General features: G+C 37.6%; 3 protein-coding genes and 1 long non-coding RNA gene across 5 annotated transcripts; all 4 read left to right on the forward strand.

The window, feature by feature from the left end:
• Window positions 1-385: 385 nt before the first annotated feature.
• LOC145075938 (uncharacterized) lies at window positions 386-3545 on the forward strand. The gene is made up of 3 exons (XM_079021998.1): window positions 386-830; window positions 920-1356; window positions 3513-3545. Exons 1-3 carry the CDS (start codon window positions 386-388, stop codon window positions 3543-3545), a joined length of 915 nt encoding a protein of 304 aa, XP_078878124.1.
• An 876-nt stretch (window positions 3546-4421) lies between these two features.
• On the forward strand, window positions 4422-6360 carry LOC145072426 (uncharacterized). The gene is made up of 3 exons (XR_013691022.1): window positions 4422-4544; window positions 5764-5834; window positions 6265-6360. It is a non-coding gene; the product is annotated as an uncharacterized LOC145072426 (long non-coding RNA).
• A 1747-nt stretch (window positions 6361-8107) lies between these two features.
• Window positions 8108-12072, forward strand: LOC145072217 (uncharacterized). 2 transcript variants are annotated; one of them, XM_079018604.1, is made up of 3 exons: window positions 8108-8319; window positions 8407-10607; window positions 10791-12072. In XM_079018604.1, the coding sequence occupies exons 2-3, from the start codon at window positions 8636-8638 to the stop codon at window positions 11798-11800; spliced, it is 2982 nt and encodes a 993-aa protein (XP_078874730.1). In that variant the 5' UTR covers window positions 8108-8319; window positions 8407-8635; the 3' UTR covers window positions 11801-12072. The 2 variants fall into 2 exon arrangements, with proteins under 2 accessions (XP_078874730.1, XP_078874727.1); XM_079018601.1 differs by having other exon boundaries at window positions 8407-12072.
• A 136-nt stretch (window positions 12073-12208) lies between these two features.
• On the forward strand, window positions 12209-14054 carry LOC145072218 (actin-related protein 5-like). Its single transcript, XM_079018605.1, has 2 exons — window positions 12209-12339; window positions 13279-14054. Exons 1-2 carry the CDS (start codon window positions 12331-12333, stop codon window positions 13834-13836), a joined length of 567 nt encoding a protein of 188 aa, XP_078874731.1. The 5' UTR covers window positions 12209-12330; the 3' UTR covers window positions 13837-14054.
• The last annotated feature ends 7876 nt before the right edge of the window (window positions 14055-21930 follow it).

A 21930-nucleotide genomic window follows, 5' to 3' on the forward strand; every position in this document is an offset into this window, starting at 1 on the left:
ATGACTGTTGGGTGTCCGGACCAGTACAAAGTTGTGATCGCCATGAATCAGCTGCGAAAAAGGGGAAAGACATGGTGGAACACCATCACCGCTCTATTAAACGAAGAAGAAGTGAGGGCCATGTCTTGGGCCCAATTTGTGGAGAGGTTCGAGGCACAATATGTGCCTAAGGTGGAGCAGCAGCGGATGCAGCAAAGAGTTCATGGCCTTACAGCAAAGTACCGAGTCTGTTAGCGACCTGAACACCAAGTTCTTGGAAATGCTATCTTTTTGTCCCTTGTTTGCTGGGAACGAGGCCTGGTTGGTCAGTCGATACACTGCCACTTTATGTACCGAGATTCGGGAATTCGTTAGCATGCAGGAGTTCCCGACTTTATCCGCGATCATGGATGCAGCGAGGAGGAGGGAAATCGAGTTGCAAACCCAGTCCAAGAGGAAGGCCAATGACACCTCCTCCAAGGCATCCGGAGATGCCCAGAAAAAGCAAAAGCAGGGTGGAAAGTCAAGGTATGAGTACAGGCCTTCTTCAGGTCAGGGCGAGAAAAATCCGTTGATATGCTACAACTGCAAAAAGCCAGGGCATCATTGGAAGAATTGTAGGGTTCCCCCTGCGAGTGCAGTTCCCCAGATTACTTCTGCTGCTCCCGTCTGCTATCACTGCAACGAGACGGGACACAAGAAGCCCGAATGCCCGAAGTTGAAGGTTGGTAAAGGAGGTGGGGGTACAAATCCTGCAATTGCATCGTCTTCTAAGGGACCCACTATGGTGACACGAGGTCGTGCTCACCAGATGACTGCGGATGAGCCGGTGATTACCGCGACAGTGGCCGGTAAATTTCTTTTTTTTTCCCCTTCTCTCCTGGCATTATTTAATAAATGGTAGTTAGAATTGTTTACATGATTGTATGTGGTGAATCAGGCACTTATTTGCTAGATTCCGAGCCCGTTGTTGTTATGTTTGATAGCGGTGCTACCCATTCTTTTGTATCTCGCACGTTTATTAATCGTTTGGGGCATAGTATCGGAAAATTGGCTCGCCTAATGGTTGTCGAAGTTGCCGACAACCGCACTATTTATGTCACCGATGTTTATCAGGGTTGCACTCTCGAGTTTTCTGGAGTTGAATTCCCTATTGATCTTATCCATATTGCGATGCGAGAGCTCTGCGTTATCGTAGGCATGGATTGGCTTGATGCGTTTGATGCGGAAATCCACTGTCGTAAGAAGCAAGTTCGTGTTCAAAACCCTAGAGGTGGAGAACTTATTATTCAGGGGGACATTCCCCGCCTGGCTATGGCTTCTTGCTCTTTTGCTATAACACTAGACGACGTTCCTATCGTTTCCGACTTTAGCGATGTCTTTCCGGAGGAACTCCCTGGCTTGCCACCTATTCGGCAAGTGGAGTTTCGCATTGATTTGGTGCCAGGTGCGACTCCGGTAGCGAAATCTCCTTACCGCTTGGCACCACCTGAAATGAAAGAGCTCCAAAATCAACTTCAAGAACTAAGTGATAAAGGGTTTATACGGCCAAGCTGCTCGCCTTGGGGTGCTCCTATCTTCTTTGTGAAGAAGAAATATTGATCCCAGAGAATGTGTATTGATTATGGGGAGCTAAACAAGCGCACGATAAAGAATAGGTACCCGTTGCCTCGTATTGACGATCTTTTCGATCAGCTTTAGGGAGCGTCTTGGTTTTCCAAGATTGATTTACGTTCCGGTTACCATCAGATGCGGGTTCGTGAAGAAGACATTGAGAAAACAGCATTCCGTACTCGATATGGGCACTTTGAGTTCGTGGTGATGCCTTTTGGGCTCACCAATGCACCCGCAGCGTTTATGGATCTCATGAACCGGGTGTGTAGCCTGATGCTTGACCGTTCGGTCATAGTGTTCATAGATGATATCTTGGTCTATTCAAAGAGCAAAGAGGAGCATGAGCAACACCTTCGGGAGATTCTGGAAACTCTGACAAGAGAAAGGCTTTATGCTAAATTCTCAAAATGTGAATTTTGGTTGGAAGAAGTTCAGTTCTTGGGGCATGTGGTAAACAAACACGGTATTAAGGTCGATCAAGCCAAGGTTGATGCGGTTAAACAATGGAAGATTCCAAAAACACCTTCTGAAATTCGTAGTTTCTTGGGTTTAGCCGGTTATTACTGGAGGTTCATTGAAAATTTCTCTAAAATCGCCTTACCACTCACCCGATTGACCAAGAAATCAGTGAAATTCGTTTGGGGCCCGGAGCAGCAGCTGGCGTTTGATGAGTTAAGAAAACGATTGTGTGATGCTCCGATTTTGGCCTTACCTGATGGGGTTGAGGATATGGTGGTTTACTGTGATGCATCGCTTCAGGGTCTTGGTGCCGTGTTAATGCAACGAGATAGGGTGATAGCCTATGCCTCCCGACAGCTGAAACCCCACGAACGAAACTACCCCACTCATGATTTGGAGCTTGGGGTTGTTGTTTTCGCTCTTAAGATTTGGAGACACTATCTCTATGGAGTGAAGTTTATCATATACACTGACCATAAGAGTCTGAAATATTTGTTCGAGCAGCGGGATTTGAACATGAGGCAGATCCGATGGTTGGATGTAGTAAAAGATTATGATTGTGAAATTCATTACCACCCCGGTAAAGCTAACGTGGTAGTTGATGCACTCAGTCGTAAACAATCTGCCGAACCGATTCGAGCTAAGTGTCTCCGGATCACGATGGTGTCGTCTTTGTTAGATCTAATCCGGGACGCCTAAAATATGGCAATACTGGAGGAAAACATCAGGCGTGAGAAGATTGGAAAAGAGTTGCCTAAGATGGAACGAGACGGGCGGGGTTTGCTGACTCGCTACGGTAGGGTTTGGGTTCCATATACCGGGGGAAATCGGAAAACCCTAATGGATGAGTCTCATAAGTCAAAATTTTCTATCTATCCTGGTGCTACTAAAATGTATCGGGACCTTCATGAGGCTTACTGGTGGCATGGAATGAAGAATGATGTGGCTCGATTTATGGAAGAATGTATGACCTGTCGGAAGGTCAAGGCGGAACACCAGAAACCGCATGGGAAGTTGCAACCATTGGAGATTCCTGAATGGAAATGGGAGCATCTAACCATGGACTTCATTACAAAACTTCCTAGAACTGCCCGAGGATCCGATACGATATGGGTGATTGTTGATCGTTTGACTAAGAGTGCTCGCTTTCTGGCTATAAAGGAGAGCTCATCGGCGGAGAAATTAGCCGAGATCTTTGTTCGGGAGATTGTCTCATTACATGGGGTGCCCGTTTCTATCGTCTCCGATCGAGACACCCGATTTACCTCTCGGTTCTGGAGGAAGTTTCAAGAGGAATTGGGCACACGATTACATTTTAGTACCGCCTTCCGTCCGCAGATAGACGGGCAGAGTGAGCGGATGATTTAGACCTTGGAGGACATGCTTAGGGCATGTGCGATTGATTTCGGGGGTAGTTGGGATGACCATCTACATCTAGCTGAGTTTTTTTATAACAACAGTTATCACTCGAGCATTATAATACCTCCGTATGAAGCCTTGTACGGGAGGAAGTGCAGGACGCCCGTTTGTTGGGGCGAGGTTGGGCAGAGGGTACTTGGGAGTACTGATATCGTGCTACGGACTACGGAGAAAATCCAAGTGATTCGGGATCATTTGGTCACAGCGAGCAGTCGTCAGAAAAGTTATGCCGACAAAAGACGCTCCAATCTTGAGTTCCAGGTGGGTGATTATGTGTTGCTTAAAGTCTCCCCCTGAAAAGGTGTGATTCGATTTCGGAAGCGGGGAAAGCTCGGACCCCGATTCATTGGACCCTACAAGGTCATAGCCCGTGTGGGGAAGGTGGCTTACCGTTTAGAGCTTCCTGGCGAGCTTAGTCTAATTCATAATACGTTCCACGTGTCTCAGTTACGAAAATGCATTGTTGATGAGACCGCTATGATACCACTAGAGGACATACAGATTGACGAGCGTCTCAATTATGTTGAGAAACCAATCGCTATTTTAGAACGAAAGACGAAAGCTCTCCGCAACAAGACTATAAACCTGGTTAAGGTGCAGTGGCAACATAGGAAGGGTTCGGAATGGACTTGGGAACCGGAATGCGAGATGCGGGTTCATTATCCGGATCTGTTTCTAGGTGTTGACTTCGAGGACGAAGTCCATTCTTAGTGGGGGAGAGTTGTAACGCCTCGGTTTTTCTCGGTACGTTTGGTTATTTTAATTTAATTATCCTTGTAACCTTGGGTTAATTTATTTAACCAATGTCTGATTTCTTATGTTATTGGACTCTTTTTATCATCTTGTAAACTCCTTTTATTGAAGTCCATGGACTATGGGCCTATTTGCAAAGTCCATCTAGTAAATAGTACTTAATGTGTTAATTGAGTCATTTGGAACACACACAAGAAAAACACTCTAAACCCTCCCTTTCTCTCTCTAAAATCGTCCTCTATCTCTTTGGGATCAAGAGCAGCCAAGGGGATGTTGTTTGGAGCTTAATTCTTGTTCATTTCCAGCCTTGATTCATATTGGTATGAACCTCCTTATCATTTCTTACAACTTGATTCATAACCTTGTTCTAGTTTTATGATTTCATCTTCACTTCTCCTCCTTCTTATTTGATTTGTAATTGTATGTTATACATCATCTCAAGATCCTATCTTCACCCTATATATGGTGGATGATGGATCTAGGGGATTACATGTGGCAAAAGATCATGGAAACCCTAAAAGGGAGAATGGTGATTTTATGTGCTTTATGTTCATTTTCATGTTGATTGTTATTACAATATTGTGGCAAAATGAAATCCTAATGATACCTAACCCTTTTTAGTACCACCATGATCATGGGGACTAAATTGGGATGATGAACATATCTTAAAATGTGTTTCAAAGGGAGAAGGATGGATAAGCCAAAAAGGAATCACGGGTGGCTACGATTCTGTTTTCCATCAGATATGTAGTCATTTTGTAAAACTCATATCTTGAGCTCTAGAACTCAAACGGACCCCAAACCAGTTCCAAAAGTTCACAAATTGAGTTTTCTAACTTTCTTAAGCAGGCCAACCTCACTGATAAGGACTTTATCTATGGGAAAGAATGGCATCTTTGCTGTTAGGTCGGATCCAGGTCTGTTCTGATATGTCATTTTGTTTTCATCATTTCTAAGGCTTGGAAAAGGATCCAGAGTGATTCCAAGTTTCTATATGTTCCTTATATTATGAGTTTAAGATCTGGAGAATATGGGGTGTTATTTCCAATTATAAATTGGTTAGAATGGATCCACACTCCAGATCAGTGGGCAGCCACCAGCTTTTGCTAGTGCTGTGATTGTCCACAATGTGAATTTTATATCTGGAGTTTGGGAGATGTTTTTCATTCAATTCCAACTCTGAGACTTTCATTTGTATTTCCTTTACTTCTATTAATTTTGGTTTGGACGAATTCTACTCACAAGTTAGGTAGAATTGGCCAACATCACTTCACTGTATTGTTGGAGACAGAAGCGATACACCATTTTGTAAAATTCATATTTAATTCATCTTTTGGAGTTAGAATGAGTTCTTTATAGTTGTGGAATCCTGAGCAATCATAGTTTCCTATAAAAATTAGTTAAAGCTATGTTTCTGTTTTAGATTTTGGAGTAAATCCGTTTTAAACAGCAGGTCTGTTTTAGAGACCTTGCTGTGATTACTCTTTTCTCAACTCATAGCTTCATTACTTCTCCTTTCTAACCTTTAGTCCTTCTTAGGTGAGGTTTTGAAGTTTGCTCAAGCTTGGTAGCATTATTTGATTCTTAGCTATCCTTACTACTCACTCAAGGTGAGTTCTCTCACACCGTTGTATTGATGATTGTGTTTGCTAGTTAGCTCGTGTGTGATTATTTGAATTTATTATAAAAGCATGCTATATAAGTATTGTTTTAATTCGTATATGTGCACTGTATGTAACTAATCATGGATATGGGGACACCACCAGAGGATACGGATTTACCGGTGCGGTGGGTAGGTAAGATCACCAACGTAATACTCATCGTGAGGTGCGGTGATTAGGGCCAAGTGATACGGGATCTTCCCGGTGCGGCTCAAACCTACAAGTCCTTCTTGTATTATTGGCGTTGATTCGTTCTTTGCCCTTATCATACAACTATAATTGGAAAATGGATTAGGGTTAGTAAATATGAATGTTAGTACAATGTATGTGTTTGAATTCACTAAGCTTTGTGCTTACGGTTTCCCTTATAACTTTTCAGGTGTTAAGATTAAAGAGGCTAAGGCTTGACGTGGAGCACCGGGACATCGCTACTAGTTATTTTTGTTGGGACCTTATTATTATTATTACTTCCGCACTTATTTTATATGATTATTAAGTTGATGAATTATGTTATGACTATTTCAGTTGTTTTAATTTAATTTATGATGGGTTTTAAAGGTTTAAAAATTTTGCAAAAAAAAATATATATATATTTGGGTGTCACAGTCCATGATTACAAAACGACAAATATTACCTAATAATTATTTAAATGACTAGACTATACCAGTAATACTCATTCTATATTATGAGACAAGACATTACTACAAGACTTTATTTTCCCACTATCTTACATTATTAGAAACGACATAATTATACTATTACATTGTTAATGCTTTATTTGATCATTGTTTAGCTAACTGCCTAGTAGAGTGAATATTTGTTTATTACTTCTTCGTTTGCTCTTCTTTTTAGTGAATACTTTTTTTTGCTTGTTTGTTGTTATTCGTCTGTCAGTGTTTACCGTGAACTCCATGTTTGGGTTAATAGACAGCCACATCGACATCTAATATGGAAACACAAAGTGCCATGTCATCAACTTTCTTTTCTATTTGGCGTCAGCAACCGATTACAATAGGTGAGTTACCCAAATTAATCGGTAAAAATCAAGTTTATACTCTTAGATGCAAAAAACACGAGACTTTATAGAAAGTATTAATTGGTTAAGCCATAATAATACTAATCCTAAAAGTTATAAAATATTTATTGATTTATTGATTTATTATTTTTGTGTGTGTGGTGCAAGTACTATCAAGCCTTTTTGGGCCTAAGAATATTACTACACTGATGGCATGTGACATTTGGACCTAGTGATGAGCTTTGGAACCGGACCGGTTCGGAACCGGAACCGGTTTTCCTATATTATAAGAACCGGGAACTGGACCGCCGGTTCCAGTTCCGGTCCCGGTTTTTCGGTTATTTTTCAAAATAGAACCGGTTGAAATACTATAGATTATATGTTATCTTCTAGAATTTGTAAATGATTCAATATTTAACCAAATTATGACTTTTTACATTCTAAATTGAAGTACAAACACTAAATTACATGATGAAAAAAGAATCAAGTAATTCCGACTTCATATGAGTGAGTTATGCGCATTTTAAAAGCGGGGACAGATTCCAAAAAAATAAAAAATGCCGAAACAGAAAAAACGCAGTATTGATATGTTGTCTTCTGGGGTCTATAACTGTTTCAATATCTAACAAAAATATGTGTTTTTATAGTCTAAAATGAACTACAAACACCAAATTACATGCTGGAAAAAAATTATATAATTTCGACGTCATATGAATGAGTTATACACATTTAAAAAATGGAACATATTCAAAAAAACAAAAAAATAATGCTGAAATAAAAAAAAAAAACGCAACATCGATATGCTTTCTTTCGGGGCATGTGTCTAATTCCATATTTAACAAAAACATATGTTTGTACCGTCAAAAATGAATTATAAACTCCAAATTACATGTTGGAAAAAAAATCAAATAATTTCGACTTCATATGAACGAATTATACGCATTTTAAAAAATGAAAAAAAAAATGTCAAACCGGTTTCGGTTTTTAGAACCGGGACCGGTTTTCATAAAAATGAAGAACCGGTAACCGGACCTATTGCCAATTCCGGTTCTGGTTCCGGTCCGGTTCCGGTTCGGTTCAGGTCCGATTCCGGTTCCGGCGGTTCTAATGCTCATCCCTATTTGGACCTATTGGGCTAAGCTAACATGTTAGGTAGTCAACAAACTAAAAACTCTGGTCTGAGACATTGGGTTTTATTATGGTCAACAAACCGCTCGGTAAGTGTTGGCTTCTTCGAAAAGTGAACAGGAGTGTTCAGTTTGGCTTTTGTCCGCTTCAAAGTTCCAGTGGAAGAATTAGGGCACGCTTTGCTCACTCAAAGTTTTCAAAATCATACTACAATCTCATACCTGCAAGCTGCCAAGTCGTCATCGACAATTGCAATCTTGTTACAGAATTGGGTAAAATTGAAATTTTCGGGTAAGTTTGATATTCTTCTTCAAGCTAATTGATCCATTATTTGTGAATTATATGCGTTATGTTAATGTGATGATTGTGGATAAGCAGGATAGAGTGAGCCATGGATCATTTTTCGTTGAAGTGCTTGTTCTCTGCACTACATTTTGTTCTTCCGAGAAAGACTCATATGCTTTGACTTTGAAAAGTCAAATGCACTTTTTCGCCTGTTGAACTTATGGGGATTTTTTTGGAAATATTAGATTATTTTTACCATTCCCAACTCTTTCAAGCAAATCAATAACCCTAGTTCAAGATTTTCATCTGCTATTCCCAAATAATGACTGCAGTTTCTGAACGTGAAGATTCTTCAATGCCGACCCTTACTTCTCAGTCAAGCAATTGTCAAGCCATTTTGAATCCATACAAGTATCCAAAATATCTTCAGATTATGGTGGAATGTATGAAATGTTCTTTTCTAAATAAAGCTTTGTCAACGGCTGAAGAGGTTCCGAGGAGAATCGTCACTTTAGCATTCACTACAGCAATTGTCAACAAAGCGAACGATACAGTTTCTTTTGAACTTCAAGGTGGGAAGCGAACAACAATTTCTAAGATAGATTTTGCAAAACTTTTATGTCTTCCAACTGAAGGACCATATGTTACTCCAACAAGTGAAGAGCTCATTGATGTGTTCAATTCTATGGGTCATGAACCTTATATGAAGAAGGTATCTGACTTCAAAAAGAGCAGGCTTCCTGCTGTTTGGAGTCTGCTATTTGGTTTCATTCTTCGTGGCTTAACAAGTCGTACTGGTGGATTGGATGCTGGACCCAAAGAGTTATTGTCTCTTATGTATGGGTTATATAAAGGTGTGAATGTTGATTTTGCTACTGTGCTTTGGAATGAATTTGTTGATAGCATCAAACATTCAAAAAGGGCAACTGAACTTTCTGCACATAGATTTTGGGCCTTAATAGTTTCTCAGGCTTATGAATTTCACAAAATTCCAATTGATGAGTCTGAAGTTCCGAAGACGCTGATTCATCAAATTAGTATTCCAACCAAAGCTGATCAATCTCATTTCTCTTTTGTTGGTCAAATTCCTGAAGAAATGTTAAGTTTGATTAAATGTCCAAGTAGGATTTTGGATCAATACAGGGCTTCTCTTATCATTCCTTATCCTGTTCGACCAACACCCCAACCACTACCTCAAGAAGATGTTCAGATTACAAGAGTTACAAGAATGACTGCGCAGAAAAGAAAAACTCCATTTGTTAAAGTTGAAGCTGTAAGAAAGTCAAAGCGAGTGAAGAAACCAAAGATTGTTGAAGAATCTGTTGTCGAAGAAGAGGATGAGCAACAACATCATAGTGATTCGAATTATGAAGAAGATATTCCTATAACCACAATTGTCAAAACTTCTTTAGTGGAGACAATTGTCAAAACTTCTTTAGTGGAGACAATTCCGATATCCGCTTCTACAACTCCAGCCGAAACTACATTGGTTGAGACAGTTCCCATTTCAGAACCTGTTTTTGAAACACATATTTCCAAACCAATGTCTATCTCTGAACCTCTAACCATTCTTGAAGAAGAAGAAGAAGAAGAAGAAGAGGTTGATGGATTTGTGCTTAAGGCCGGGGAGGATCCTTCTTTTGATGATGTTGTTGATGATTTTGAGATGGCTGCATTTGGTGAAGGTTTAGTTGATTCTGATGAAGAGGATGACGAAGATGATAATCAGTCGATGTCTAAAAGAGATTTTAAGAAGTTGAATCGTAAGCTTAATGTTGTATTACGATCTCTTGATTCCAATACTCAATCTGCCCAACATTCGAATCAAGAAAAAATGTTTGCTGATTGGTCAGTCATGCTTTCTGATCAAAACAAAAAGATTGATTCATTAACGAGTGGTTTTGATCTTTTTAAAGCCCACGTAAATATTGAAATCAATTCCCAAATGACGAAGGTACAAAAAGTTATGTTAAATGAGTGCAAAAAGCTTCTTGATGAAATCTCGAAGATGAGAGAAGAGAATGAGAAGTCTTTAAATAAGGTATTTGGTGATCTCAAAAGTGAACATGAAAATTCTCTCAAAAGTCTAAATGAATCTCTTACGGAAGCGAAACAGAGAGAAATTACTTTACAAAATGAGTTGACAAAAGCGTTAGCCCATATTGAGTTTCTTCGCTCTTACACAAGTGTTGTTAATCCGATGGTATCTTTGTCACCTTTGAAACAAGGGGGTGAAGGAGAAAGTCAGGAATTGAATCTCAAGATTCAAGACATCATTCTTACGTCATCCAAAGGTACTTCTTCATTTCAACCTTCGACATCTGTTCCTCTTCCATCTTCTGAATATACCTTACCATCTACCATATCTAACACTGTTGTATTTCCTGTTTCTACCCAATTCATAAAGAGTATTCCTTTCCCATTATCAAAATCTCTTTTAACTGGTTCAACTGCTGTTACTACGATGCCTTTATTAGGTTCTGAACCAACTTCAAAAGGAAAAGAAAAGATGGAAGTGCTAAGTAAGGAAAAATTGAGACAGAGAAAAACTGAGGAAAGAAAGTGTTCCCAATTGAATTTTGATGCAGAGTACGTTAAAGGAGTTGCTGAAGAAGAAAAAATGGAAGCTGAGAATAGGATAAAATTGATAAGAAGTCTGGGATTTTCTGAAAATACTGTGTTTGACCTTGTTCCCAAAGAAAGCTACTCAGTCATCAATTCTTTGGAAAAGCAAATTGATTTTCCTATATCTCCAAGGGCATATGGCTATCCTATAATGGGTCCAAAAATTAATGAAAATATTGGGGATTCATTGTATAACGAAAGACTTGTTCGTTTCTATGCTCTTGTTGGGAAACCTTTAAAATATTCCTGGAGTCCAAAGATGATCAGAAGCGTTGAGTCTGTCATGAAGACCGAAAGTTTTGAAAATGTGTTTCAGAATTTCAAGTTTGTTGTTCGGAGAGACATTATGGATGATATTACTTTTACGATTGCTGATTTCCCAAATCTGAATCCTCATGATTTAGTTGTTTTGCTGAAGCTTTCAAAAGAATGGGGTTTGAAGCCAAATTCTGTTGTGATGCAGTCTATCAAGGCTTTTCTCTGTTACTATTATAGAGACATAGCTCGAACTGATATAGTCTTGGCTGGAGCTATAAATCAGAAAGTAAAGTTACCAAATAAAGATGCCGAAGGAATGGATAATATTGGTGGTGGAGAAATGGTTACAGAACCAACATGGGGTTCAACTTATTCAGTTAGGGTAGCAGGTGGTAGATCAAGGAAAGTATTCTTCAGGATGAATGAGAAAGAGAGGTTCCCTAATAACGTGTTGGAGGGAATGATTCAAAGGATTATGTTGAATTCTAAGAATTCCGAACCTGAGAGAAAGAAAGCTGTGGATATGCTAAGGTGGTGGTTGAAGGTCAGAGAAGTTTTGTTGGAACTGGTTCCTATTTTATTCCCAGAATTGAAGAAAGATTAATATTCAAAGTTACTGGTCACAAAGGGGGAGATTGTTTAGTGTCGAAGTAGTTGTTGCAGTCATAACAGATCCCAAATACTCAGTTTGGATTTTTTGTCGCTTGAAAGTTCCAGTGGAAGAAGTTAGGTGCCCAATCGACATTAAGAATAGCCCATCAGTTGTTCTTAAAAGTTTCTGATAAAAGTTTGATATTGTTCTTAAAGCTAATTGAACTATCAGTTGTACTTGTGCTGTGTATGCTATGGCTTTGAAAAATCAAATGCGTTTCTTTACCTGTTGAACTTATGTGGAATTTTTGGAAATATTACGCACTGACACATTGAAAACAGAGAATTTGTATGAAATTAGATTTCATAAGCAGTATATGCAGAGCTCTACAACTCATAGTAGGTTAAATGACAGCAGTTCTTATTAAGATACCTACAGAATTGGTTTAAGAATGTAAATGACAATGTGGGAAATTTTCATCATTTAAGAGACATTTTTCTGCTTTCTTATGCAGGAAACTGTGAAAATTTCAGCTTTTGATAATGGAATATGTAAGCTTGATCCCATTTCTTCTTTAGTCAAATAAGATATATATGATAAACCAGAAACAATCTTTAATTTGCATATTTTATGTTTGTATGATTTTTATGCACGTCCACCTGTCATGTTTACTTACAATAGAAGAAATAAGTGAGGGACAGTTTAGTCAATTAATGTTTGTGTTAATTGTTTGATTGATTGGATGAAGTGTTTGTTCGCTTCCTGACCCTATGGTACTCGTTCTATTTCTTCATTCTGATGAAGAGTCATACTTTGATTTTGAAAAAATAAATGCGTTTCTTTGCTAAATGTCAGATATAATCAGAAAGTTTGTCATAAGTCTACACACATAGCTTCTTTTGTTGGAAGAATGATTGATACGTAAAAGATACCAGGCAATTAGATTTCAGCTATGTCCTTTAAGGCTGTCTGATGAGCTACATTGAGGATTTCATAATCTTTAGGGTTTTAACAACAGTGCACCTAACTGATCGCAGTTTTTATTAAGATATTCAGAGATTGATTCAAGATTGTATATGGCAATGTGGAGAAATTTCATCTGTTAGTAGCCATTTTTTCTGGTCGAGTTAACTAAGATATACATGATAAACCGTTTTACCTTTAAATGAAGGTCGAATCTTTATCCATATAAGTAGTATCAACTAATAATTGTAAATTGACCGTTTTACCCTTGAATGAGAAGCAAAATTGTTATTCGTATAAGGTGGGATCAATGAAAAAGTGTAAACTGACCGTTGCCAAATCTTTATCCATATAAGTAGCATTAACCAAAATGTAGTTGACCATTTTACCCTTAGTGACCGGCATAAAAGCCTAGAGCCCAACTAACATGTACAAATTGACTGTTTTACCCTTTTAATGAAAAACAAAATGTTTTTTTTTTTTTAATAAAAGGAACATTATCTGACTGTTTTACCCTTGAATGACAGGAAATAGACCCGACATTCTTTCTGAAATCAGAGGCCAGCTCCTCCGGTAGCGATCCACCACGTTCCGGCCCTTTAACACAGGAAGACTTCCAGATACTGATCGAGGTGGAAAGATTCCGGTGCCCGGAGATTCTTTTCCACCCAAACCTAATTGGAATTGAACAAGTAGGGTTAGACGAGATGGCTGGGATATCAATACAAAGGCTCAAATCAAGAGCTCAAAGATTGGATTTGGAAGAAGAGGTGATGGGAATCACCAATTCCGTCCTCATAACCGGTGGGAGTTGTCTTTACCCTGAAATGAGTGAACGTTTAGAAGCCGGAATCAAAATGATGAGGACATGTGGGACCCCCATAAGGATTCTTAAAGCAACAGACGTTGTTCTTGACACGTGGCGTGGTGCTGCTTCCTTTGCATCCACCATGCATTTCTCAAGATTAGTTCTTAATAAAATGGATTACTATGAGAAAGGTGAAGATTGGCTTCCTCAGGTTTATAGATTAAGTCGTGTAATTATCGAACTTTTATTTAACAATTTCTCCAATTTGCTGTTGTAACTATTTCTTATTTCTATTTAGTCATGTGTGGGTAAAATGGATAAATCGGCAATGATGTCTGTTTGGATCTTGAATTTTAGCTCACGGTTCAAAAGGTTAAATCAAGATCAAATTAAAACTTTGGATGATCGATTTGGGGAGGAGATTAGACAGGATATGTGGGCGTGTGATAGTGACAAAGTGTCGGGTCTTGATGACTTTACTTTTTCATTTCTTAAAAAATTATTGGGATTTGATGAAGACTGATGTTATAGCTTGTGTTAAACAATTTTTGATCAACCACAGATTTCGAGTGGACGTAACTCATATTTTAATCACTTTAACCCCCAAGGTGGTAAATCCTATGGGAATTAAATATTATCACCCGATAAGTTTGATTAGGATGCAGTACAAGATTGTAGTGAAGTTGTTAACAAACATAATTGCTTGGGTAATTGATTCTTTGGTAAGTGTTGAGCAGTTTGCTTTCATTAAAGGAAGACAAATTTCATATGGTCCTATGTTGGTGAATGAATTGGTTACTTGGTACCGTACAAACAAGAAAAAAAAATCATGGTTTTCAAAGTAGATTTTGAAAAAGCTTACGATTCTTTATGTTGGCGATATTTAGAAGAGATCATGGGTATTATGGGTTTCACCTCCAAATGGAGAGGGTGGTTTGTGGCTTGTCTCTTTTCGGATTAAACCTTACTTTTTACTGAATTTACTAAACATGCTCTTAGTTAATAAAGAAAAGTAGCATTAGACACAATATAAAATTCTCAATAAAGTCCAATATTTCTCACAAGCTAAGAAGCGTAAAGATTTGTTAGATCAATTTATATTAGAGTTAATCCTAGCACATAATGAATATAATATTTGTTACTTTAGTAACTGATTAATAAAGACAATTCCAGATCAAGACAATCAGATAACTGAAATGATTTAATAACAATTAAAGTGGCCAACATAAACTGAATCAAAATCAAACGTTCAATTAAGCATAAAACGATCAAACCAAACAGTTAACACAATCAAAAGTCGTGCCTAATGATTACTTGCACGAAAAGTCGAGTATTTTACGAAACTGAAATCTAGGGTTTTTAGCATGACATGGCTAAAACGAATTACAAAAGATGAAATTAAGTTCTAGATGCCTAATCTTACTAAACAGATGGTACATATCGAATCATGATCTTTAGATCTTCGTTTTGCACTTAGAATCCTTAGAAAACCGCCTTTCTGGACCTTGAAATCGCCTCTGGTTCGAAATTAGGGTTGTAGGAATGTTTTGGGGTGCTTTTTATACGTCCATATAAAACCTGACATATAATACGATCAAATTTTGTAAGGCACGATCAATTTTTTTTTTTACTTCGATCAAATCAGGCTTGTGTTTGGCATTTAACAGATTTTCGAGGGTTTTTCTCACATCGAAGCAAAAAATCGGTTGAAGTTTTAGAGAACGCGATCGGTTTTTTTTCTTTTTCTAGTGAAACTTCAGGTGAAGGCAAAATATCTTCGACTAGGCAAAACATCATTTTTTTTTCTTGATTAAATCAACTTCCAATCATTCATTAACATCCTCCATGAGCTTCAAGTTCCAAATTGGCCCTAATGCTCCATCAAACACATCCTCAAAGTGTCATATTCTCAATACGTGCTAATTTGCCATGAAAATCATAACAAAAGTGAGTAGTATGGGCATTCTATGAAAATAATGACAAATACTCCATTCATAATAAAACAGGTTAATGTCATAAAAACCCTCAAGTTTTCAGGGTTTTGTCGGTTTTGCCCAAAGTTGAATTTTATGTCTGTTTTTACCCTAACATTTTCGAAAAATGTTCGGTTTTACCCTTTTACCGATAATAATAGGGTTTTCAGGTTACCATTATATAAAATTCGCAAAAAAACCTTTAAGTTTACCCTTTTTTGCGTTTTTAACCTTAAGTTTATAATTTTTTTTACACTTTTACCCTAAGTATTTTTTTTTCATAATATACGTATTCATGTAGAAAAATCGTATTTATATATGAAAAAATGTTTAATTAAATATTGTATTTATATATTTTTTTTAATGTTATATATATATATATATATATATATATATATATATATATATATATATGTTTGTTTGTGTGTGTGTGTGTTTGCAAGGTTATACCATTTAAAAAGATAAATAATATTTTTAGAATTATGAATATGAGTTTTGTAGATATAGTTTTTAGAAGTATAAATACATATTTTTACATTATTATATATAAATATGTATCTATACTTCTAAAAATATATATTTATACTAAAAAAACATATATCAAAATACACATTTACACTTCTAAGAATATATGTATATACTTATATAAACATGTTTATAATTCAACAAGTTTTTTTTTAATGATATGTATATTTTTAAATGCATAAAAATATGTACTTGTAGTTCTAAAAAATATTAATTTGTATTTTTTTTTTCATCTTAAATGGTTTATCCAAAAAAAAACCCATACACACACACACACACACACACACATATATATATATATATATATATATATATATATATATATATATATATATGAAGAAATAACATTAAAAAAAATGTAAATACAATACTTAATTAAAATTTTTTCGTATATAAATATAATTTTTCTGCATGAATACATGTAATATGAAAAAAAAAATACAAAGGGTAAAAGTGTAAAAAAATATAAACTTAAGGGTAAAAACGTAAAAAAATATAAACTTAAGGGTTTTTTTGCGAAGCTAATATAATGGTAACCTGTTATCACCGGTAAAAGGGTAAAACCGAACATTTTTTGGAAAATGTTAGGGTAAAAACGGACATAAAATTCAACTTTGGGCAAAACCGACAAAACCCTGAAAACTTGAGGGTTTTTATGACATTATCCCTAATAAAACAAGAGAAATAGTTAGCATTTTATAAGAAGATACTGACAAAACATGCTAATAGATGCATATAAAATGCATCCAACAACAAGCTTTGATAATAATTACATCACACATATTAAATCATAATGTAATCATATTAGTTGCATTTCATGCACCTATTTTGCATATTTATCTCATTTCTAGCATTTTCTTTAGAAGTTCAAATAATGCATTTTTATATATTTTTGGGTATTTCTAGTTTATCAGTGGAACGCTTTATTGGCACATTTTATGGTGGATCTCATGTGTATTTGAAGATTGGGATTCACTTTAGGGATTCTATGGAAGCTTGGGACAAAATTTGGAAGTAAAAAGATTGGAAACAAAGAAGTTAGAAAATTTAAGGAGGATAAACATGAGGTTTCACATAAGGCATGTCAAAATAGGCATAAAAGAGCACATAGGGCATGTTGACTGGAATTTGGGAGTTGACTTTTCTACACACGGGGAATGTAGATTCAATACAAATCTACACGGAGCGTCTGAAATCGAAAATAGGCTAAATTCAACATTCTATTTTAGAAGATTTTCCGATTTTGGCACCCTACATTCCCTCCCACACAGGGTGTGTGGAATCAGTGTAAATCCACATGGGGAATGTGGATCTCGAAAACTGCCATTTTGCAGTTTTTCCTAATGACACATTTCTATATTTTCAGGGCTATTTCACTCTCTCTCACCTCAGACGAATTGGAGGCAATTTTTATCAGATTTTCTTGCTAGAACCCACTTGGAATCATCTTGGAAACATTTTTCTTTTAATTGTAGGTCAAATTAATGTTGTAATTTCCATTTCTAGACTTTGAATTCCATGCTTTAGACATGTCAGTCTAAAGCCCTTTCATTTCCGATTATGTAGTACGATTGTGATTTGATGTTTTGTTCATGATTCTATCTAGAAAATTGTAGTTTTGTTTTAACCTAATGTTTGATTTAATCTTGGTCCATGTTGTCCACTAGAATTAGAGTTAGTTCATTATCGTTATTCAATTTATGGAGTTCGTAATCATTTTATGAATTAAAACTAAAGTACAAGCAGAAAATTGGTTCTATGATGGGATTAAATTTGGTGTAAACTATAATTGCTTGTTTTTACGCTTTCAAGCCTATGAAAAGTATTGAACATTGTTGGGAACATTCATATAAATCTTAGTGTATTTTTTCAATCTAATTCTAAGAGCTTGTTTAGATTAGGCTAGTAAGGCTAGTTTAGTTTAAAGAGCTTATTTTTATCAAACACTTTGATGAATGGAAAAATGCTAGAGCTTGTTAGTGTTTTCAAGTACCAATTTAGATAGACTGTGACTTAACTTCATTTCATGATTGAATTGCATGACACAATAGTATACTATGGGATCGAAACTCTTTTTATTATTAAGTTCCAAATATTTACTTGCATGTGTTTGGTATTTATTTTTGCAAATTCAAAACAACCCCTTATTTCGTGACTCAAGTACCTTAGGAAAAAAGGTATAAACATTTGTCACGTGTCTCTGTGGATCGATCTTGATTGCCTTGTATTAATTTTTAGTGCAAAGTAACAATGTTTTTTTTAATTCATTTTGTACCCCTTTATTTTTTTGGTTTTGACATCCTAACAACACATTAACCACATCTTAGCTTTCCATTGAAGTGGGGGTATATATAAAAAACATTTACAAAATTACCTAATTTCAATAAGGGCTTCATCATTATCATCATTACTAAGTTATTTAGATATGATAATGAACACAAAAGGTTGATATTACATGTAAAAAATGTTACCGAAAAATATATAATGTAGCACCTGGTTCCTGGTATGTAAATCTTATTGAGTATTTTTCCTTTTTTTTAGCCTTGGACTCGGCGAGTCATAGGTCCGACTCGCCGAGTAAGGACGGGACCCGGGATATGTTTAAGTTGGCGACTCGGCGAGTCCATATTCCAGACTCGGCGAGTCACCGCTGTTGGATGAAACCCTAAGTTTCAGGGGTTGCACCCTATTTAAACGATGTTTTGTGCCTCATATCCGCCCCATTGCGTCCAGAACACTCCCTCTCGAAGCTCTAACTCCTCTTTTGGTAATTTGGGTGATTTTGGTGCATTTCTTTGAAGTTTTGGAGAGAAGAAGAAGGTAGATCAAGAGGAGAGGAAGAAGATCCAGAATCTTTGTGCCATTTCAGAACTTCTAGAGGTATTGGACTCGAAACCCTCTCTGTCCCTTCATTATTATCTCGTTGAGAGCTTGTGATAGCCATTTCAAGGCTTCTTCTAGTCTTGACCTTTGTGTAATGAGCTTATAGTGTTGAGGGACTTCGGATCTAGGCATGTTTGGGCTCTAAGGGCTCGGATCTGTAGCCTTTATGGACCCTCATTGCTTGAAGACCTTGGATCTACCATTTTAAGTACATTTTGAACCCTAAAATCCGTATTGGTGAATATCAACATGTAAAGTTGGAAACTTTACGTGTGATTCGTGTTCTAGGAGTCCAGATCTGTGAATGACATGGACTGGAATCGAGCAAATCTGTGTATTTAGTGGGTGCATGGCAACGACTCGGCGAGTCGTTCATGTGACTCGGCGAGTCTGTTCGCGAGTCTCCGAGTTTGTCCCCTTTTGTAGTGTCGAGTGTGAGCAGTGAGTCACAAGGTGTGACTCGGTGAGTTGGAAGCTGAACTCACCCATGGAAGGACTCGACGAGTCATTGCCTGACTCGGCGAGTCCAAGGCAATCTTTATAGATCAAGAACAGACTCGGCGAGTCTCAGCATGAGTGTTCATCGGATGAAGATGAACTCGGAGAGTTGTTCATACAACTCGGCGAGTAGGATGAAGGACTTGAACCTCAAGTTTAGAAGGAGAACTCGTCGAGTCAGCGCCCAACTCGACGAGTAGCGACGGGATTCAGGTCAGACGATTTGCTAGGGACTCGGCGAGTTGGCAAGACAACTCGGCGAGTCGAGTCAACTGAAAGTTGACTCTGACTTTGTTTAATGACATGATAGAGGTAGTAGGAGGGGACTAGTCCCTGAGGATCGGTTGTCAGGACCGACAGGTAATCAGCACCCCAGAATGGCTTGACACGGGTAGGACGACACCCCAGAATGGCCGCACGGGTAGTCGGTGCCCCAGAATGGCCGTACCGGGTAGTCAGGCACCCCAAAATAGCCTGACAATATTTGTGTTATGTGTTTGCATGGTATATGGTAGGTTGGGGGAACTCACTAAGCTTTGTGCTTACGGTTTTCAGTTTTGGTTTCAGGTACCTCCTCAGCTAGGGGAAAGGAGCCGGCGCGGTAGCAGCATGTCACACACACACACTCTCTTGTTTCCGCAGTTACGAGTTTATTCTAGGATTGATACTCTGATATTTGATTGATCGAATGTTGTGGTTTTCAACTTGGTTTTCGATGTGAAATGGTTTAATCAAACAATGTTTTTAACTATTAATGCTTTCATGTAATGTTTTATAACGAAATTTTTGGACGTGAAAATTGGGTCGTTACATATAACTTAAAGCTTCTAAACCTACCCCCACCTTATAATCCACTACTATCAGATGTTCATGGCCACAAGTATCAATATTACAACAATTACTACCACACTCAAGCATAAAGTCATAACTTGAAACTTCTTTCTATAACCAAGAACTTCAAGCTAATGATAGATGAATTCATCCCTAGAAACGTCGTAGTCTAGACCCATAACTTTATTCTATTCTCAATTTCAACACATGTCTCCATCAGCTTCCCTTATTATTCACAACATATGAATTTAAGATTATCCAGATTCAAGTGTTCTCTAAAGTATCACAACATAAATTTTCAAAACAAAATTTTCATTTAAAACCACGTAATTCTCATAATGCATTTCACAATATCTCATTTATTAAGTTTACACTTTTCAAAAATTCATAATTGATTGGTTAAAATCCAGGATCCTCGAAAACATTACTCTTCCATTGGTGTGTACAATCGAGCCGGTGCCTTCCTGCGATCGTGGGAAAACCTGAGACACATAACACAAAACACGGTAAACACGAAGCTTAGTGAGTTTCCCAAAATACCACGCACATATAACTAGCCACTCGAGGCTATAACTCTATGAGACCTTCCGGTCAATGTGTCTCAGTGGGACCTTCCGGTCCCACAACTCTGGTAGACCTTCCGGTCCTACCCATGATGACCTTCCGGTCCAAACCATGCAAACTCAGGATATAACATATATATATCACATAGAACATATATCTCATAACACTTATAAGCACATAAGACCTTCCGGTCACACATAATTACCATTCCAGGTAAGGTATACTGAGAAGACTCACCTCGGATGATGAACAACCCCTCATAATGTTGCAGCTACGCATCGGCTACTAACTCTGTGCCAATCCACAATTATCCCAGTTAAGAACTAAGTCCAACACTCACTTCGAAGGTCCAAGACAGACCACTAATCATCCCATCAATGAACTAAGACCCATTGGGCCCACCAAGGTCCAACGATAAGTGGGCTCTCTAGAGGCCCAAATCTCAATTCTCGAAGGCAAGCCCAACAGTAGACAAACTCCCTACGCCCACTAATGGCCCAATTTGCTAAACTGGGCCCAATCCCTCCAATGGTCCTTACACCAAGCCCAAAAATATCTTTATCCCATAATATCTGACTTATGATGGCCTAAAAGGCCCAAAGACCCAAGGCATGGCCCAACCATGGCCTAAGGACACAAAGCCCATACTGACAGAGTACGCGGGGTGTACACTTTGCGTATGCTAAGCGTACCGGCTAGTGGCTTGTACGTCGTGCGTACCTCCTTGTACGCCCAACGTACAACCCTGTTAAGCCACTTTCCCATTAAGTGCTTAATACCCCAAACCAGAGTCTACAATTACAGATCCAGGTCCTTTTTATCCTCTTAATCCATAAATTCATTAACTTGGTGACTTGTAATCCACCAAATAAGCTCAAACTCAATGAGTAACAACATACTTCCATAACAAGGGCTAAATATCATGCATGAACTCATTATGACCATCAAGATTGAAACTTTACTGCTTATGGGACCCATTTAGCTCTAAGGGTGGCAACCCTAAGCTTAAAGATGATATTTCATCATAAAGGTCCAATCTTGGCACCAAAATAACTCCCAAACGTCACTACACTAGATCTACGCCTTCTTAAATAAAG

Source organism: Lactuca serriola, chromosome 9, assembly GCF_051521515.1.
Source record: "Lactuca serriola cultivar US96UC23 chromosome 9, Lser_US96UC23_V15, whole genome shotgun sequence".
NCBI classification, from domain to species: domain Eukaryota; kingdom Viridiplantae; phylum Streptophyta; class Magnoliopsida; order Asterales; family Asteraceae; genus Lactuca; species Lactuca serriola.

Bases quoted from the DNA above. Each gene is read 5' to 3' on its own strand.
- LOC145075938 (XM_079021998.1), top strand. From the start codon at position 386: ATGGATGCAGCGAGGAGGAGGGAAATCGAGTTGCAAACCCAGTCCAAG. The intron at 831-919 runs GTAAATTTCTTT...GTGGTGAATCAG, and splicing joins GATTACCGCGACAGTGGCCG to GCACTTATTTGCTAGATTCC. The intron at 1,357-3,512 runs GTCTTTCCGGAG...TTATAACAACAG, and splicing joins TCGTTTCCGACTTTAGCGAT to TTATCACTCGAGCATTATAA.
- LOC145072217 (XM_079018601.1), top strand. From the start codon at position 8,636: ATGACTGCAGTTTCTGAACGTGAAGATTCTTCAATGCCGACCCTTACT.